The 22,115-nt window shown below is 19.1% G+C and overlaps 1 protein-coding gene across 16 annotated transcripts in view; it reads left to right on the plus strand.

The window, feature by feature from the left end:
* LOC129606922 (glucose transporter type 1) overlaps positions 1 to 22,115 on the plus strand; it is a 47,721-nt gene that overhangs the window by 5,800 nt on the left and 19,806 nt on the right. For 9 of the 16 annotated variants that reach the window (XR_008696783.1, XM_055517557.1, XM_055517567.1 and 6 more), the window contains 9 exons: positions 1,935 to 2,048; positions 2,940 to 3,120; positions 14,873 to 15,038; positions 17,436 to 17,588; positions 18,028 to 18,284; positions 18,384 to 18,508; positions 18,572 to 18,850; positions 18,939 to 19,216; positions 19,306 to 19,428. Coding sequence is in view for 15 of the 16 variants with exons in the window: in XM_055517557.1 (XP_055373532.1) it covers positions 1,935 to 2,048; positions 2,940 to 3,120; positions 14,873 to 15,038; positions 17,436 to 17,588; positions 18,028 to 18,284; positions 18,384 to 18,508; positions 18,572 to 18,850; positions 18,939 to 19,216; positions 19,306 to 19,428 (1,676 nt within the window). In the remaining variant the exon portion in view is untranslated. Of the gene's footprint in view, positions 1 to 1,504; positions 1,581 to 1,934; positions 2,049 to 2,939; positions 3,121 to 7,795; positions 7,941 to 14,872; positions 15,039 to 17,435; positions 17,589 to 18,027; positions 18,285 to 18,383; positions 18,509 to 18,571; positions 18,851 to 18,938; positions 19,217 to 19,305; positions 19,429 to 22,115 lie in introns of those variants that run through there. The other 7 variants (XM_055517566.1, XM_055517559.1, XM_055517561.1 and 4 more) reach the window with 5 other exon arrangements.

Genomic DNA, 22,115 nt, shown 5'->3' on the forward strand with positions numbered 1-22,115 from the left:
ACTAATATAATTTTATATTTTCTATATTATATACTATTATATAATAAAATTTTCATACAACAATTTTACTTAAATTTATAAATTTATGGTTAATACAATTGAATTCTCTTTAAATAACATTATAGTGTTCAAATAAAATAAATGATTCATATAATATGAATTTATGTACATAGCTATAATATATGAAATGAATATCGTTTTAGAGACCTTAAGTTATTGATAATTATTATTATAATACATAAATGATTTCTTACAAAAATTCTATTCTACAAATCTTAAATTTCTAAATTTCAATTTTACGTTCTTAAGATGTATTTAAATTTAATTTTAAATTTATTAAAATTAAATATTAAATATTAAATTTAAATTTATTCTTAAAACGTATTCCAAAGATTTGAATTCAAAATTACGAGCATATAAGATTTTATTTTAATTTCGTAATTCTTAAAATATTTTATACACAAAATATGGTTTTATATGATTGATTTAGAACAGATTTTAGTGTACGTTATCAACATACAAATTCTATGTCATCAAAGTCCAATAACAGCATAAGTACACAATTTAGTTTTGCAAGTGTAAATTGTTGCATTTTTGTATTAATGCTGCAGTCAAGCATAGTCTTAAAGCATTCTTATAATTCTGAAATATATTCATTCTCATAATGCTGAAAGCATAGAAGCATGCAATTACAATTGATTTCGAAAATACAAAAAAGGATAAATATTATTAATTTATTATGTACTATTTTAATAAGATTAAAAAAAAAAGAAATATTTTTCTATCAAATAAAAAATTGTGTTCAAATTTATCATAAATTTGCTATTATGTATTTTAAAATACTGAAAACACTTTCATTCATGCATCCAATGCAAAAGGTTTACAATGGTTTATGTTTCCTATTTTTATATTCACTGTCTTTGGCATTATATGAAAAATTTTTGATTGCTAAAAAAAATTAAATTTGTTCTTATTTTTTTTATAAAGAAATATTTTAAAATGAATTGATTTTTTTTTTGGTTTGTTTAATTTTATAGTACACATTTTTTGTTTTAAATTACATACATTTGAAAATTTCATGTTTACCTTTAAATATTTCTTACTATGTAGAATAAAATTTTTATATATTGTGTATTTTTATTGAAAAATATAACTGAAAAAAAAATCACACACGTAATTTCATTCAAATTTATTAAATTGCACATTCGTTTTTTTAAACAATTTTTTTCTTTTTTCTCGTTGAATTTCAATTTCATTTTTTCATTGTTTAATTCAATTTTTATTCAAATAATATCTTATATATAATAAAAAATCATGAATTTAAATATTTAAAAATGAAAAAAAAAAATACAATCAACACAGAATAATAAAATATATTTATATATATACATAATTTTTACTTTTTTTCTTTTCTTTGTTTTTTTTGTATTTTTTTTCTTCTTTGATTTTCATTTCGTTTTCGTGTGTGGCTTTAATATCGTTCGTTGGTTTTTTATTGTAATAGAGTGAGTATTAAAAATAAACCTACAGACTTCGTTCAGAACACAAAAATCAAATCGAATTCAAAACAAAGAAATCCAGTAAGAATATTGAAAGAAAAACATTATAAAAAATTAATTTTTTTTTTTTAAATTTTAAACTCCGAATTAAAAATATTTGAGAAAAATTAATATTATTTTAATGAAAAACAAAAAAAAAAATGAAAAATTTTCCTCCATCTTCCTCTATGAATTAAATTGTAATCCTAAAAAATAAAACCCAATTCCAACTGCCTAACCCCAACCCCTTAAAACAATTTTTGTTTCTTTCATTCTCTATTATATTCTTATATAAAATTGTTTTTTTTTTTTTTAATGAAAAGAAAAAAAAAACCAAGATGAGTACGTTATATTTTTTTTTTGCATGAAAATAATTTTATTTTGAAATCTATATAGTGTCCAATTTGAGTGACGGATCATATGATTATGTTTTTGGTGGTCCAGGCAAGACCCCGCAATTGTCTTCAACACTCAAGCTGACCTCACCGCCAGTAAGACTTAGATCAGACGGTAAGAAGTTTGTTTTTACTTATTTTTGTATCTGTTCAGTATTCTGTCCTTTAATTTATTTATTTTTGTTAATTCATAATAATTTATATTTAAATTTATGTGTTTTTTTTTTGAAAATTTTGATTATTTTAGCTTTCGATATTGGCAAATTTAAATCAATAATAATTAAAAAAATAATTTTTAATTTAAAATTAAAAAACCTAATTTAATATATTTTATTGGATTAATGCTGTTATTTTAATATTCTTTAATCATTAGTTTTAATATTTTTGAAGTAGTTGAAATGAAAAATTTTTTTTAAAATAGAAGCTATTCAATATGAATTATGTAAAATTATCACTAGTTAAACAGAAAAAATTTACAAAACGGTGGTTCTGAAAAAGATTCATAAAAAAAATTCAAAATTCAATGCTTAAAATGTATTCTTTGATTTAAAATAATATTTTACACTGAAAATTTTGTTTTGCTACAAAAAATTTGTTGTAATTACAAGTATGTATTTACAATTAAAGCTATGGATTTAAAAATTTAAAGTTTTCAAAACAATTTTACTTATTCAGTGCCAACAGAATTTTAATTGTAATTTTCTTAAAATTTAAAATATTATTGCGTTAGATTGTCAAAAATATCACATTATAATCTTAAAAATTAGGATTACAATATCGGCATTATAACCAATTACATTATTTTTATTATATTTCTTTACTAAATACAAAATTTTTATGTTTAAACTGAAATTTCATTTGAAATCATAAGATTTGATAAATAAAAATATTATTTTTGCCATAATTTAAAATATTTATTATTAAAAAACTGTTTAAAGTTAAATAAATAAAAATTAATAATTATTTAAATAATAATTTTTTTTTTAATTTTTATATTTTGTGCCAGAAGGACCACATCATCATGGTCATGGAAATTTTCATTTAGAAGATGGAAAATTTTATCGTCATTCGTTCAGTTATGTCCATAAAAGGTCACGACCCGTAACCGAACGAGAATATCGTTCATCAAGTTCAAAACGTGGTAGTCGCGGGGAAGATGAAGAAACTTTGCGGCAATTATTACTCGAGTATGTAAAAATTATTTCAATTATTTTTCTCTATATATGTATTTTTTTTTTCTTTATAAAAAAAAATTTTTTTTTCCAACAATTTGTTTTTGTGACAGAAACAAAATAATAAGCAAATAATATTGCTTTTTTTTTTTTCTTTAATAAAATATATTAAAAATAATTAATTAAAAAAAAAAAGTAAAAAAAAATAAATATAATATTTATACACCTTTTTCATTTAATTAACAAAAAAAGAAATTAAGTAGAAAACTATGTTTTTTTTATTTTCTTTGTTTTGGGTTTTTTCTTTTTTGTTTTTGGTTTTGTCTTTTGATTGAATAAATTTTGTTGAATATTTTGGAAATAAAAGAAAAAAAAAACAGAAAATTCATTCATAAAATTCTTTGTAAGTCCTGCATGTATATATTGAAATGAAATTTTAATTTAAAAAATGTTCAGTTTTATAAACAAATCGAAAACGAATGGAAAATGGAGTAGTATAAAAAAAGCATTTGTACAATTAAATTAATAATTTGTTTACAGTTTCTGTCATTTCTTATATTTAATAATAAATTTTAATTAATGTAGGTTTACTACGTAAAATCTGTATTTATACAATTAAATATTAAAATAATATTTATTAAATAATTGTAGGAAGGTGATTGTATCTATAAAAACGTTGTTCTTTTCTCTCATTTGAAATATTTCTTAATATTAGAATACGTAATATCATATAACAAACCTCATAAGGTTATGTTACCAGTACTGAATAATATTTTTAATATTCATTAAAATTTCTTATTAATATTTTACTATTACAAGTTTCTTAAAGTTTTTAAAACATTACAAATGTCTCCCTCTTTTTCTAATTAATACAATTTAAATACTTTTTAAAATATAAAAAAAACGATATTACACTATTCATATTATAAATTCAGAATAGAAATTATTAAAAAAAAAAAAAACTATGTAACATAAATTACAGTGAATGGAAAAATATTTATGATTATAACAATTTTACAAACTTATTATTAATAGTCATTTTATCTATTATATCAATAGCCAAATTTTTATATTGTATCATATTATAAAATACAATATTATACTACCAAAATCAATATTGATTTCTTTCCCGCTTACAACAATTTCAAAATATAATTTTCGAACAGCTTTAGTCATACAACATAATTATATGTTATGTATATAATTATTTATTATCTATCATGTTACCCAAAGTTCATGATTGAAGAGCATATAGAAATTGCAAAAAATATTCTTAAAATTTCAATTTTATTTAACACTTCTTATTATGTATATTGAATTTTATTTTAATAAAGAAAAAAACATAAAAAAATTACTATACAAAATTCATAAAGTTTTCTATATGTATTCCAAAATTCATATACCTTTTAATCTCATCGTAAAAATCATTCATTCATATTTTGTTAGTCGCCTCACTTAATGTGATGGAATATAAAACAAAAATATTTTGATTTTCATTATAGAATTTCAAGTTTCAAAATTGATTTCTTTCAGAAAATTATAAAAATTTTTTGAATAACGTCAAGTAATGCGATTAACAAAGTGTTTGATTGTCTTATATAAAAATTTTTGATTTTGAAATACGATCAAATAGTTTAATTCAAAAATATATTTATTTAATATTTCTAAATTTAAAACTTAACTATCCATTTAAATGAATAATTATGTATTTTGAAGAAATTTGAGTTATTAAAAATCTATGATTACAAAAAATAATAAAAAGCATGCTAAAGGATTTTGTTTTACTAACATTTAATATATAAATATATATTGGAGTATAAAGTTGTTGAGTCTTTTAATTTGTATACATATACAGTAGAAAATATTAAAGTAGTCTTGTTTTTTTTTTGTATTTTAAAACCGCTTATTATTACTATCATTTATTATTTTTCATAATATAATAGTTGAATTTTAAATTCGAATTTTTTATTACTTTTTTTTTACGAAAAAAATTAATATAAAAAAAAACTGATATATAGGGAACATGAATGCTATATTGAGTAAGTCCATTTTAAATAAAAATTAATTAAATATTAATAATAATAAAAAAAAATAATTAACAAAATATTAGATAATTGCTTCAATAAAATTTAAATATATACTTATATAAATATAAAACAAATATTATGTTTATTTTTTTTTTGTTGTTTATAAAAATGATCACGAAATTCAAATCAAAAATAAAAATTGTAAATTCAATTATTTGTTTTTTATATTTTACCCCTCTAAAAATAATATATACATATATGCAATTTTGTAGGTGAATTTCCTAATATTATTAAACGTGTAAATTGAAATTATTCTATAAAAATATTAGCCTTTTTCTTTTTTTTAATTGAAAAACTAAAATAATATAAATAAAAAGCAAAATTTTCGGTGCACTTATGTAACAGCAGATTGAATACCATGATTTTTTTTTTTTTGTAATTTAGTTGTGCAAATTATAATTGATTACGTGATATTGTATGACACTTAAATATAAAAAAATTATTGATTGTATTTTTCATTTTCTTGCTTTTTTTTTAATCTTAAATTATAATTCATTTTATTTTTATATTGGGTGTACATTATTATTTTAACGTAAATTTATAATAATTTGACTTAATTAAATTTTTGAAAAAAAAAAAAATTAAAATGGTAGTTTTACAGTATCGAAATAAGGTTTAGTTTAAAGTAAATTATTTTATAACCAGTTTTTGTAGATATTATAAAAACAATATTATTAAAGAAATAAAAAAAAATGAGAGTTATTGAATTTGAAAATGAATCTGCATTTCTTATATAATTTTTTCTTAATTCCCTTTTCTTCATTTCAAAAACTATAATTATTTTTACAAAATAATAATTTTTATTATTTTGATTAGGCCTTTTCTTCATTTCAAAAACTATAATTATTTTTACAAAATAATAATTTTTATTATTTTGATTAGGCTTCTATTCATATTATAAATATTTATCATTATACATAGTATAAAAAATATAATGAATCAAACAATTTTAAATTTATATAATATTCATAATTTTTGAAAAAAAATTTAATACTAATGCTATGCATAAGTACTTCAATAATTTAATTTCAATCGTATATGAAAAATCAATTAACTAATAATTAAATAATCTTGTATAATTTTTACTATTTTCAATTGCAAACATGAAAATTAATTTAAAAAAATTTATATATATAATATTTTTTATACAGGGAACTTTAATTTATTAATTATATTAAATATTTATAGTTGAATTAAATATATGAATTTATTATTGATGAATGATAGTCCAAAAAAAACAAGTTCAAATTCAAATAGCCCAAAAAACAAACAGAAATTCAATTGATATTCTTCGTAATTTTCGTTTGCCTCAAAAATTTTCGTCACGTTTTCCTAAAAAAAAAAAAATTAAAAAAATCAAATGTAATATGTACTTTTGTTTTTTTTTTATATTTAAATGTTAAAAAAATTTTATGTTAGAAAAATTTATTATTTTGTTTTTGTTTTTTATTAAATTTATTATATCTGAAAAGTGTTTTTTTATATGATACAAGAGAAATATTATTATATAATAAGTATAAAGTTATAAAATAGAAAAGAAGACTTGAATAATCATCCAAATTTTTTTTACTTATATGTATATATGTATATATGCTGTATATATGTGTATATGTACATATATATATAAAATATCTAAAATATTTTTCTCCACTTGTATTTTTGTTTTTTCCCTTTTTATTTTTTTTTAGATAAAATTGCAAAAAATGATGTGCACAATAAATTCCAAATAAATTTTTTAACAGGGCAATTAAAATTTGAAAATATGGGCATAAGACATTCACCAACATTTTATATAAAATAGAAAATAAAAAAGTAAATAACGTTTATGTACACACATATAAAATAAAGATATGAAATAATCAATTAATATATGACAATTTAAAATTTAAATGAAAAATTTAAAAAACAAAAATAATTTTAAATTATGAGAAAAAAAAGAAAATGTGGACTAAATGCGTGACATTTCTTTAATTTTATATTGAATATAATCTTTAAAAATATTGAAAAAAAAACTAAATGAATTAAGATCCGAAAATATAAAAAAAAAAATTCAACGCAAGTGTGATTTTAATTTAATTTTACTTTTATTTTAATTTTTATTTTTAATTATAATTAAATGAAACATAAAAATTTTAACATTTGTAAATCGATTATTATATAATACAAAGAAAAATTAATATCTTTTTGTTTTATTGAAGATTTTTAAAATAACATAGTGAAGAAAAACATTTTAAAATTATTAAAATTTAAAAAAAAAAAACAATATTTATATAATAAATTATAATCTTAATAATAAAAGAAATTTTTATACTTTTATAAAATTAATAAAATTTAAATTATTTTAAAATTAATACAATATACATATTATATATTACAATAATATTAAAAAAAAAACCAAATTATATTAATAATAATAAATTACATAAAAAAGCAAAGTTACTGGGTTTTCATAAATTTTTAAGGAATAAATAGAAAATTATTTTAAACAGAAAAAAAAAAACAAAAATTTTTAATATAAATTTCTTGTTTGTTAACAAAAATTAATATTTTAATATTTATATAATTAATTTAAATTATAAATAAAATATTTAATTATAAAAGCAAAAAATAAATTTTAAGCAAAAAAAAAACTTCTTTCTTAAAAAAATTTTTTTATTAAATTCGTATAAGATTTTAAATTTAAAGTATAACAAAGTAAAAAAAAATAAATTAATTCATTGCCAAAATGATGGATGTTATGCCTCCAAGGTATATTTAAAAAAAAATTTCTCTTTTTTAAATATTTATAAAACAACTCATATTCTAAACTTAAACATATTATGTATAAAAATATATTATTGTTTGTTTTACTTTTTGTTAATCAATATTTATTGTTTTTATTTAAATATTACAATATAATATAAACATACTTTATATCAATATTCTTATAAGTTACGTTCTATATAAAAATAATATTAGCTTTGATACAATAATATTTGAAAATTCTAGATACTTATACTCAATTTTTCAAAAATTTATATATTTTATATAATTTAATATTGATTATATTCATTAAAAAACAAAACATTATATTAAATTATTAAATATTTATGCAGAAATAGATCTAAAACAAAAATAAATCTCTATAGATTAATAAACATAAATTTTAAAATTTAAATTATAAATCAAGATATATTGAATATTAAATGTTCAACATTTAGGAAACGTAATTATAAATATTGTTATTTTACAATATTGAACTATCACAAATCATTGAATTAGCATCGTAAAATTTAAATAATATAATTGATTTAATTATTTAAAATTTTATCACGTTTCCTAATACGAATAAATACATAAACACTGATAATATCATGAAATCAAATATTAAAATAAATTCAAAATTAAAATTTCATTTTAATGAAATGCAAAAGAGAATTTAAGGACAATATTTCATGATGTTTATATATTATATTTCGTTTCGAGATCAATTTAAATTCTATAATAGTAGAAATTTATAACAATAATATTTTAATTCACTTGTATATTTATATGAATAAACAATATTGTATTAATCATACAAAAATATAATCAAAAATATTCTTAAGCATTGTGATATATATGGCACTCACTTGCAAATATAATGATTAACAAATACATAATGTATTTTATCTATATAGCATAGAGAAATTATTTTATTATAACAATAAGCTTAATAATATAACAAAAATATTTATTTTTCATTTTTATTTAATCATAATTATTATATAATTTAAGATTTTTAAATTAAAAAATCATTACACATAATTGTTTTATATACATACACGATACATATATGTATATAATTAATGTATATATTAAAATAAAAATACTTTTTTATATATATACATACACTTTTAGCTTTTTAGCTTTAATTTTTTTTTTTCATTGTTTATATTTTATGTTTTCAATTCTTTTTAATTAATTAAATTACTCTATTGATTTTTCATATCAATCATATATATATACATATATATATATACATTTAATTATTTTGAAATTGCTCACTTTTAATTAATAATATTTTAATAATAATAATTTTACAAAAATAATATAAAAAAAAAATAAACTAAATAATATTTCATTTTTATAATTGCTATTATATAATTTCATTTTCTCATAATCTGTCATATTACTTATCAATTACATTTTTATATTATTATATAATATTTGAAAATATTAAAAATATATTTTTTTTTACATTGATGCGTGAAAGTAAATTAAAAAGAAAAAAAAAACAAAATATAAATGTTTTAACAACAATTTGAATTATAAATTTTAATTGCCTTTTTTTTTACCATTCTATTCGAAATAATTTTACATGCTGAAGCAATAAAATTTTGATAATAGACATTTTATTATGATTATACTTTGACAACTTACTGTAATATTTAAAGTTATATTAAGTGAGTGTATTAGTATGCACTTTATATGAGCCAATACTCACTTTAAAAATATTTTGAATAAATGAATAAATACAAATAAAAAATAAATTACGTGTGAGTTGCTGCTACTGACAAAAATTTATATTCGAACAACTTGGCTATAATAAATATTCAAACTGTCATATCTATAATTAATCTCTTAAACTATAATAACGTTAAAAAAGTACAATTGAATAAAAAAATCATAAATTATTTATATTTATTGAAGACTGTTGAATTATCAGATATAATTTTAAATATACTTCATAAAAAAAAAATATAAAAAATAAATATAAACAATTAAAGAAAATTTTAATCAACATTGTCTATCATGAAAAAAAATTAAATTAATTAAATCTAAAAAGTACTTTTTTAGAAAAATGAAAATCGTAAATATTAAAAATGTGATTCACAAAGTTGCATTAAATTTTATTATTCATGTCTTAAATTTAGTTATATTACAAAAATCAAATATTTTGCAATAGTGAATTATAAAGTATACGTTGATTTTAATCTGTACAACTAAGTATACGTTTCTCTGAAATAAAATCTCCGTCGTTTCTCTGAAACGACAAACAATTGTATCTGTTTTTTTTTTTTTTAATAAGTGATTGTAAAAAACAACGTATGTATTTGAAGTCATTATAATAACGTAGACTGTAAATTTTCACTATTGATAAATTGATTTTTGATATTTTCTTTGAACCTATGAATAATTATTCCAACGATATATTTTAGTAGTATTAAATTTAAGAACAAATATTTAAAATGGGTTATCTCTCTATTGAAATTATAATAGGAAATAAATTTTTTAAAAATTTAAAATCATTTACATCAATTATTTATAACGTATTTGTAAATTGAAAAAATCTTAATATCAAAATATTATTATTCTATTGCCAAAAAATTAATAATATCTAAAATTTCCATTCAAGAAAAAGCTTTTTTTTTTCTATACTTCATATTTTCAAATTCCATATACGTATATAGCTTAAATTCAATGTTATTTTTTAAATCCTCATTAAATTTTTAATTTTCCATTTTTCGTTTTTGTTTTCTTATTTCTTAATATATTTTGGCGTAATTCTATTTTTTAATTTCTTATTATATTTTTGTTTATATTAATTATGTGTAATATTTTCTCATTCTTCATTGAAGTAAATAACGGTGTCATATACTAAGATCATCTTTCAATCATTAAAAATCATATCATTATAATATATAATATATAAATAACTATTAAATGGTTATTTATATAAAATTTATGTTATTTTCAATTGTTAGCAAAATAAAATATTATTGTAAATATTTAATTGGCGTAAAATCAAGAAAAAATTAAATAAAAATTAATTGATTTTTTTGAAATTTTCTAAATTTCGCTTTGTTTTTTTTTGTTAGATTCATTATTTTCCATATACAAAATATTTGAAGAAAACACTTAAACTTTTAAACAGAGAATATAAGCTTTATTATTTTTTTTAATGAAATATTAAAATCTTTCCATATTTTGTAAATAGAAATATTTAATTCAAAACACTTTTTTTTCTATCTAAATGATTTTTAATTTTTTTTTTTGAAAAATTAATTAAAAAGAAAACATTCGTAAATTATGAAAATGTGATAAATTTTCTACTTAATTAATTTTAATTTATTATATTAAATAAAATAATCAAAAGAAAAAACAAAAAAAAAATTAATATAACTTTTTTTTTTATATAAATTGTTGGTGAATGTCTGAATTAAATGTCACAATTAATTAAATTGAAACAATCTATTCGAAAAGTTTAAAAATTAAAAATTTAAAAATTAAATTATAATTTACTTTTTAATTTCATTATACAAAGTGTTAAAAAAATCAATCGTAATAAAAAAAGAAAACAAAAATACAAACTATATACATATTTACAATTTAATATATTATTACTTTTGCCAAAATTTTTTGGTAAATTTCGAAAATATATTTTATGTATAGTAAAATGTCAATTAAAAATTTCTTAAATATATTATATTTTTTGGCTAACATCGATATAGCACAGTATTAAATTATATATATATATATATATATATATATACATATATATATATAAATATATCATTCGATGTTATCTTTCTGTTAATATAATTTTTATTTAAAATATTAATTTAAATTTCTTCATTTCCAAAATTGCCAGTTTTAATTTTATAATTGTTTTATCATAAAATATCAATTTTATTGTCAATAAGCTATTAATTAAAATTTAAAATAAATATATTAGGTTTTGAAAACTTTTAAATACGCCTTTATGACAGATAAAATCTAAATTTTATCATATTTAGAATAATAATTTTCAGAGGGGTTTGCATATCAAACTGAACATCAACCATAATTTAATCAACCATAATTAAAAATGTACTTCTTTAAATTAACCTAATTTTTTATTGAACCGAAGTTATATTCAAGCACATTTATTAAGAACTCAATGAGTATGTTTTTGGAGTACTTTGTTTTTTTTTTAGGATAAACTTTAAATTAAATACATTAAAATCAATTTCGTATACTAAAGTATTCATTATTATAGCTAAACGATTTAAAATTATAGTCCGTCGTTAAATTGCTGATTTAATATACAAAATATTTATAAATAACATTTCTTTGTGAATAACAATAAACTTAAATAATTAAAAAGAACAAATTGTAAGAGAATTTTATTTTGCAATTAGTTATAAGGGTTATTAATAAACTATCGAAATATATATAATTATGCATATTTTATATAATACCCATTTATATAATAATTCAATTTTTAATAATTATAAATTTAATTTTTGTTGATTATATTAAAATTTTATATTATCAATTTTTTATAATTAATATTAAAATTCTCTTATATTCATTTTATAAAAGCAATTATGAATGGAATTTTTAGATATTATATATATTATAAAATTTAATTAATGAATATTTCTATAGTCGGTATTTATTTTTGAACGAATAAAAAATAAAATAAAATTTAAAATGGATTAAAATTCAACAGTCTGTATTTTTGTACCCTATTTTACCGTATTATATTATCTTACCGTTATTACTCAATAATATTAATAATAAAAAAAAAACGTTATAGTTTTACATTTATTTTCCTTAATTTAACAAAAATTTCCTATTTAATATGCTATTATATAGTTTAATTATTTTTTTCTTTTGTTGAAAAAATGAAAATCCTTTGTAGAATACCAAAGTGTAATATGCAAGAAAATTATTAACCGCATACAAAACTGCAGTGTCAATTTATAAAAATAAAGTATATACTAAAAAATTTCATAAAATAATTTTCATCATGCATGAAATAAAAATAACAAAAAAAATCTCTTTTTGCTTATATGCAATAAATATATGAAATTTTTATCAAATATCATTAAATACTTATTATTATTTTATTTTTCCATAAATACAAATAGCTATATACTATTTATCCCTCTAACTATGCATTAAACATTATAAGAACCTACTTAAATGATACAATAATAAAAATAGTACCAAAACTAATATGACATAAAAAAATATTTTAACATAACATTCCAGAATAATTATTTACACATGTATACCTTATTTTTATTTCTTAAACAAAATAACGAAAGAAAATAAAAACATGAGAACATGCACAATTCATAACATTTAATCCAAAAGCACATATTTAATTTTACATGTTACTTTTGATTTTATATGATTTTATTTATTATTTTAAACAATTTATAAATTTTTATAAAATGTTTTAACATTTTTTTTTAATTAAATAATTAATTGGTTTTTGTTTTCTTTCCAAACTTTTTCTATACATACATATATTCAATTTATTTGTACAATACATAGTTGAAAGAAGTAGTTTTTGAACAAGGATTTTATTTATAAAATAAAACTTTAATAGGAATTTAATTTAGGATTTCAATTTATACTTGTATTATATTGCATACTATACTTGTATTACATATATATATATATATATATATAAGTATTATTAAAATATAATTTGATTTAAAATCTAATTAGTATATAAAGATCAAGAGCAAAAAAAAAATTAATTTAACTTAATTAATAATCATTGATTAACTTTAAATTCGAAACCATCTGTTTCAATATTTTATAATTCAAAATCAGTTCGCATGTACATTTTTTAAAATTTTTTTTTCCGAGAAATGTCAGCATCTACGAATAAAGAAATATAAATATTTTTGAAAAGTTATATATATATATAAATATCAAAATATTTAATGGCTTTCACTTTTATTGATGCATGCCTTTATGAATGTTCCCAATGTAAAAAATGAAGAAAAGTAATATAGAAAAACCATTCCAGTGTTAAAGTTAGAATTTTTTTCAACATAATCGTGTTTCATTGACCACTGTCCGTTATTAATACAGAAATCAAATTTAATGACACTTTGTAAAATAGATTTCAAATATTAAAATATAATTTTTATTTATATATGAATATATATATTAGTAATATAAAAAAGATTGTATATAAAATTAGATGAAGGTAAACTTAAATTTAAAAATCTTATCCTTATATTTTTGGTTATATTCCGAAATTCCACTTTAGATATCTTCCCTTGTTGGACCATAAGGGTGAAGGTGAACAATTAATTGATAACAATATAGTTATTAAATTTTAAATTTTATTTAAAATTTAATATTCCATCTGTATATTAATTAATTCTGTCTGAACTTTTTTTTTTTGCTCTTGAGTCTTAAATTACAACCATACTATAGAAATTGTTATTTTTTTTTGTTAAAATAAAAATATATTTGTTTAAAAAAATTATTTATTTAATACTTTTTTCTTTTGTTTCTGTCTATTATTTTTTTTCACTTTTAACTTCACTATTTTATTCATTATGAAAATTAAAACTACCTACAACCAAATAATATAATCGTCACAAAACAAAATTCAAAAAAAAAAAAAAAAATTTCAAATACCAAAAAACAAAAAAATGTAAATAAAAATTGCATACCGTCACGGCACCGTGCATTTTTGTCGATATGGAAATTAAAAAAAAAATATTTATAAAATATAAAATGAAAATCATGGATTAAAACAAAATGGAATAAATTATTACAACTTTAATTTTTTTATTGCAATTTCTATATTGATAAAAAAAAAATAATATCAATAACAATGACAAAACGGAAAAAAAACATTAACATTTTTATCAACAATATTAATGCACGGAAATGTATACATTTGTTATAAATGAAAATAGTTTACAAAAACAAGTTAGCGTGATGAGCATGAATCTATCAGCAAAATTAGATGAATTACAAAGAGGTGACAGACACTTGGAGACAACGGTCGCCTTGTGTGAAATTCGAAGTCAACTTCAGGAGCTTACAAAATCTGTTGAAAGCTGTCAAAGTGAAGTTTCAGAGGTAAATTTAAAAAGTTTTATAGTTTTATTTTCAAATTTTGAATTTATGAATTATAATTACAAAAAATTAGATTTGTAATTAAAAAAATGTAAATTAGTATGTCCTATTTGCATATATACAAATACATTTCTTAAATTAGATATTAAAGTTACGACGAATAAGTTTTATATAGTTTGATGCTTTAAAATTAATAATTAAATTTGTGTGTAATATAACTTTTTTTTCTAAATTAATAGTAGTATGGTATTCACAAATAAAAATTAATTATGTAGGTATGTATATCTAAAACCGTGAGACAGGTTATTATTAGAATAAGTATATTAGCAGGTTTATAGTGAAATCGAATATGTAACGCAAGTTCCATGACAAAATGTGTTTAATATAATTTGGACAAAAGTGTTTGGTTACTTCCATATCATTTGGAAAAATAAAATTATACCTAAAATGTAGGGTAAATATTAAAAAATTTTTATAAATTTTGATGAATATATATGGGCAGGTACACTTGGATTTTTTCACATTATAAATTTCGCATTTATAATAGCGAAAACCCATCATAGCCACATATGTACATAATACGTATATCGAAAAATAAGTAAGCAGGTTCCTACATAATTATTAATTATGTATCTAATAATTATGAATGTAATATTATTTAACATATGCATACACTCTTCCAACTGAAGTTATTGCTCAATAATTAACCAAAAGTAATAATTGGTATACCTAGGTGGGCACACCAATATACTTACCTAATTTTGAAATAATTTGAGGAAATTCATTATCCAAATTGATTTTTAAACAATAGAATAACATCTTACAATAATAAATTACTTTTAGTACAGTTTTCACATAAAATTATCTTTGATTACGATTCACATCTTATGTTAGGTACATCAATTGCATTGGAAATGCATATTTTTGTATATATGTAAATATGTTTGTACATAATTCGCAAATCAAAAAATTTGTAATCAACAAGATTTTCTACTCCATAGAGAATATCTAAAATTAAAAGATCTAAATGAAATTACTTCAAATATAATTAAAATTTTAAAACACGATTAGAACCAATTTACATTGCTGACTTACTTGACTGCAAATACTTAGGAACTTGTCAGTTTTGTTCTAATTAATTTGGTTGAATCTTCATTTTACAATTACTTATGCCGGTTTCTTTTAATTTAATTTTCTTACATCAAATTATCACCTTTTAAATATATGTATAAAATATTTTAATTATTACTTGTTTCTGCAATATTTAAAATTTTTTCTTGAAAATTGAAATCAAATTAGGATTTTTGCACTTGCGGTATATTTACAACTACAGACTACACAGCAACACAGGCAAGGCAACTTATTCGTAAAAGTTTTTGAATTTTGACTTAATTGTTGCTTTACTACTTGCGGCTGATTGACAGCTGACAATATTTTCTTACAATTCACAATTAAGTAATTCAAAATTTCAATCACAATTGTAGTTTCGTAATAAATTTAAATATGTATTTGAAATATTTGAAGCGTAACATTGATTTTTTTTCATTTTAAAATTTTTGTTTATTATATACAACACCGCATAAACAATATTTTACATAAGTTTTCATTTAATTTATTTAATATTTTTTTAAGGAAGAAAATTTAATAATCCGTACATTTTTATTCTAAAGATAAATAACTTTAATACAAAATTTTATAAGTGAAACTCACCACAGTTACTGTTTAATAGGAAGAAAAAAACACAAATCACTCAAACGTATAACACTTTTAACAACATCAATCAACCCGAAAAATACATATACAATATTATTATGTTAAAGTTGAATAAAGAAATTTGTTTGCGAAAAATGGTGAATTTTCGTGGTGAAAAAGTTCGTTTTCACATGTTGATGCATGTATGTAAACCTTTACTTTTTTTATTCTAAGAATTGTGGTTCAAACATTATTACGAACTTGAAACATTTGAAGAATTTGCGCAATTCAGTGTTCAAATTATCATACTCATACTTTCAGTGTACGAACTTCTTATTTCTGCATCCCTATCACAAATATTATATCGAGCTGAAATATTATGCAGAAATTAAAAGAAACTAAATATAAGAATGTTATTTATGTAAAAATGTCTTAATCCAGATAGTAGAGCTTTTTACTAAAATATTTTCAAGCACAATTTAATTCATTAACATGTTGAAATTCACCACATCATCAAAAGTTGAATGGGGGAGTTCTCATAATAAATAATTGTAAATAAAATGTAAAAAATGTTTGATAACAGTATTTAAAAATTTTTTATTAATCACAATTCATTTTTTTTGCTTTCTGTTTCTCTTTCTTCTATTTTTTTTTCTCTGTGTTCTTTTTTTTCTTTCTCTTTTCTTCCTTTTGTTTCAATTTTTAAAGGTGAAACGTGATATGGTAGCAATTAAACATGAATTAGATACTGTACAGCAAGTTAAAGAAGAAATTGAAGAGCTACGCGAATATGTTGATCGTTTAGAAGAGCACACCCAACGTCGGAAGTTGAGACTATTGGAACAAGTTCGTTTGACAAATGTTAATTTTTTTTTGTTACATACTTACATCTTTAAATAAATATATATATATATACTTAAATTAATTTAATTTTTTTTTTACAATGTGTTATTTAATATATTTTTTTTTATAATTAATTTTGGAAAAAGGAATCGGAAAACTTTTTGTAATTAAAATTTTTGTTATTTATTATATTGAGTACAATAAACATTCCAGGATTTCATTTGTTCAAAAAGATTTTTTTAAATAATAAAATAAAAATTACAAAATATTCTTTTTTTGTTGTTTCATTTTTTATTTTCCAAAACAAATTTTTTATTTATTTTTTTATTTTATTCTTATATTTTATTTTCAATACATATATATATATACATGAAAACCATATTCATTGTTGGCACAATATTGGATTAATTTGATTTTTTTTTGTTCTCTGACTTTCTGATTATTAAAAAAATTACAGGGACTGACATTCTTTTTAACGTATGCAATATTTGCTGCTGTACTTGGTATGCTCCAATTCGGATACAATACAGGTGTTATAAATGCTCCCGAAAAGAATATTGAAAATTTCATGAAAGATGTCTATAAAGATCGTTATGGTGAGGATATTAGTGAAGAATTTATACAACAATTATATTCGGTTGCTGTTTCAATATTCGCTATTGGTGGTATGTTAGGTGGTTTCAGTGGTGGATGGATGGCAAATAGATTCGGAAGGTAAATATACTTTTTAAAATAATGAAATTTTTTGTTTTCCTTTTTTAAAATAAGTTTATTTAATATTGAATTCTTTTTAATTATTGTAAAAAATTACAGGAAAGGTGGATTATTATTAAATAATGTATTGGGTATATCAGGCGCCTGTTTGATGGGTTTTACAAAAGTGAGTCATTCCTATGAAATATTATTCCTTGGTCGATTTATAATAGGAGTTAATTGTGGTAAATGAAATTTATTTTAAAAATAACAAATTCATATATTAAAATTTTGAAATATTTTTATAGGTTTAAATACATCATTAGTACCTATGTATATATCTGAAATAGCACCGTTAAATTTGAGAGGTGGTTTAGGTACTGTTAATCAATTGGCTGTGACTGTAGGTTTACTTTTATCCCAAGTATTGGGTATTGAACAAATTTTAGGAACAAACGAAGGCTGGCCAATATTACTTGGTTTAGCTGTGTGTCCAGCTATTTTACAATTAATATTACTTCCGGTTTGTCCAGAATCACCTCGATATCTTCTTATTACAAAGCAATGGGAGGAGGAAGCACGAAAAGGTAAATATTATAATTATATTTTTTTTTTAGCTACAAATATATTAAAATTATTATATAAAAATATAATAAAATAATAATTTAATTTTAGCCCTTCGAAGATTGCGAGCATCAAGTTCTGTTGAAGAGGATATTGAAGAAATGCGTGCCGAAGAAAGAGCTCAACAAGCTGAAAGTCATATATCAACAATGGAGTTGATTTGTTCACCAACATTAAGGGCACCACTTATAATCGGAATTGTTATGCAACTTAGTCAACAATTTAGCGGTATTAATGCAGTATTTTATTATTCTACATCATTATTTATAAGCTCTGGTCTAGCGGAGGATAGTGCAAAATTCTGTTCAATTGGAATCGGTGCTATTATGGTATATAAACAAAATATTCTATATATAATAATATTTTGATGATATATATATACAATTATATAAATTAATATTAATTTTTTATATTTTAGGTTGTAATGACCTTAGTTTCCATACCACTTATGGATCGAACCGGTCGTAGAACTCTCCATCTTTACGGTTTAGGTGGAATGTTTATATTTTCTATATTTATAACAATATCATTTTTAATAAAGGCAAGTATCGTAAGAGAAATTTTTCAAAAATTTGCATGGATATTACGATACATATTTATTACATAATTATAATAAAATATTAAAAAAAATAATTTTATTAAATATAAATTTGTTTAAAATTATTATTTTATAATAAAGTTATAAATATGTATCAAAAATCAAATATTATCGATATCAGTTTAAGTGAAATAATTTATAAATATTAATGCAATTCTAACAGCGCGAACATTTTAATTATTTTAAATATATAAGAAGAATTGCATTATTATTTTACTAAAATATTATTTAAATGTTATGTATATAAGAGGAAGCAATACGATTTATGAAGATTACTATGAACCTACATATTAAAATTTAAAATTTAGTAAGACTAAATATAAATAGCGTTTATGTTAAAAAATTATAATAAATTTATTCTTTAAATAAAATTAATCATATGGAATATTCTTCATAAATCGTGCTTTTCTCTTAAACTTTATTGTCGAATTCTTAACTTTATTTTATTTATTATATAAAACATTTGTAAAAAGAAAAACTGCGTTGTCCAATTGTTTGGAGAAGCTTAACAGAAAAAAATTTTTATAGTTACTATAAGGTAGGATAAAATAATCAAGAAATTTATATCAGGATTAGAAAAGCAATTCTTATAATAAGATGACTTTATAAGTATGTAATATTATTTATTGATTTTCAAATCGAGTTGCTTCAAATTCAGAACACCCAATTAGATATAAAATTAAAAAAAATCTTAATGTTTTTAAATTAGTTTAAAGATAATTTTTAATTAAAGCTATAATAATTAATTGCGACAATTGCAAACCGATTTTAAAAATCCATTTGACTATGAATTCATCATTCTTATACAGATATGAAACGATTATTTGAGCCGAATTATATGCAATATTTTTTTGTTGTTTAACTTCGAAAGGCAATATGTAATTGTTTTCCAGTCGTAGCCTAAAAGTAGTCAAAAAAATTTGTAAAATTTCTTGTTCATATGAGGGAATTTGTGAATATTTTTTGTAGTTTTGGGAAATTTTCTTATAAAAAAATATTCATTTTCTTAGTTAATAAAATTTTTAATATTTTAAATTACATAGACCAGTTTCTGTCTCTAAAAACAATTTCTCTGTTTTGTTTTTTTTTTTTTTAAATTAGGCCAAATAGATATTATTTAAAATGAATTAGACCAATTCGATGGAATATAGCCAAATACAATAGTGGAAAAAAATTTATAAGCTTCTCCAAACACACACTTTTATAAAATAATTTTTATATTTTGCATGAACATTAAATTGAATGATAATTTGATGGAATGCATATTTTATTTAAATTGATAATTAAAAAAAAATGTCGTGGAATGAATTTGTTGTTGTCAATTTTTTTTTTTCGTTTCATTTTATTCAATTAATTTTTTACTTTTCAATTTCATTAAATACGGATAAATGGTATAGGATTTTTTATGTTTTTAATAAAATTCCGAAACAGTCTGTTCTAATTTTAAAATTTAGTAAAACTGGTTCTCTTTAAAATAAGTTCTACTTTGAATTTATAATAATATCTTTATTAAATTACGATTATAGAGAAGTACATCTGTTTCTGTTGAATTGATTTTCCAATAAAAATTTTGCATATATGCTTAAATGTTTATAATGCAAATTTTTTAATAATATTTTTTTTTACATCGTTCAAAAAAGATTTCAATAATTTTATATACTTACGTTATTAAATAAAAAAAAAATTTATTCTTTTATTTCAATTAGAAAGAACGTAATTTATAATAATGTGTAGAATATAATTTTTTGTAATTAATATTTTCAACCAAAATTTGTAAACTGTTCCATTAAAATATTACACTACTTTCATTCCCCCTATAAGGCGCTTATAGAGAGTTGAAACAAATTGCTCAACAAGTTTAGATCAAATGAATTTGTCCTTAATAAAACTATTAAAATATTCTCAACATACTCAAAATTTAAACTAAACACAATATTATTAGGCCCCCATTTACGATATGCTTTATAAAAATTTACGATATACATTATAAAAATTTCATTTAGGATTAAAAATTTTTTTTTAATATTTTTTTTTTTTTAAATTATTAATTTTTATTTTAATTTATTTTTATATAGTTATGTTTATTTAATTTGAAATTGCTTGTTACCATATAGTGAATTTTGCTTTAATTTATGCATCTTATAAATGTTTATTGCAAATCTTTTATGTCTGTATATAATATAATAGTATATTCAATTAGAATTTTTCTAATTTAGTTTAGTTATATTTTAACACTATCTTTGTTATATAAATTATTAAAAATAAAATATTATATTGCTTTTGAATTCACAAAAAAAAAAGGCAATTAGTTTTGTTTTTTTTGTTCTATGTTGTTGCTTAAATATAAATAAAATTACCACGAGAGGTATTTGCATATTTTGATATAGAGAGCATTTAAAAGCAAACACGCTAATTTTATATTTTAATAATTAATTCACATATATAAAATGAAACACACGCATAATTTCGATTCTATATATTTTCTTTATTGTTATATAAATTAAAATAATATTGCTTAATAAATACAATTTAATTAATTTTTAATAAAATAATTTTATATACATAATGTAAATAAATAAATTCAATATTATTGTATTATATTGTACATACAATTTTTATGTAAAAAAAAA

The sequence above is a fragment of the Condylostylus longicornis genome, unplaced genomic scaffold (genome assembly GCF_029603195.1).
Source record: "Condylostylus longicornis isolate FDR11 unplaced genomic scaffold, ASM2960319v2 ptg000022l, whole genome shotgun sequence".
Classification (NCBI taxonomy): Eukaryota; Metazoa; Arthropoda; class Insecta; order Diptera; family Dolichopodidae; genus Condylostylus; species Condylostylus longicornis.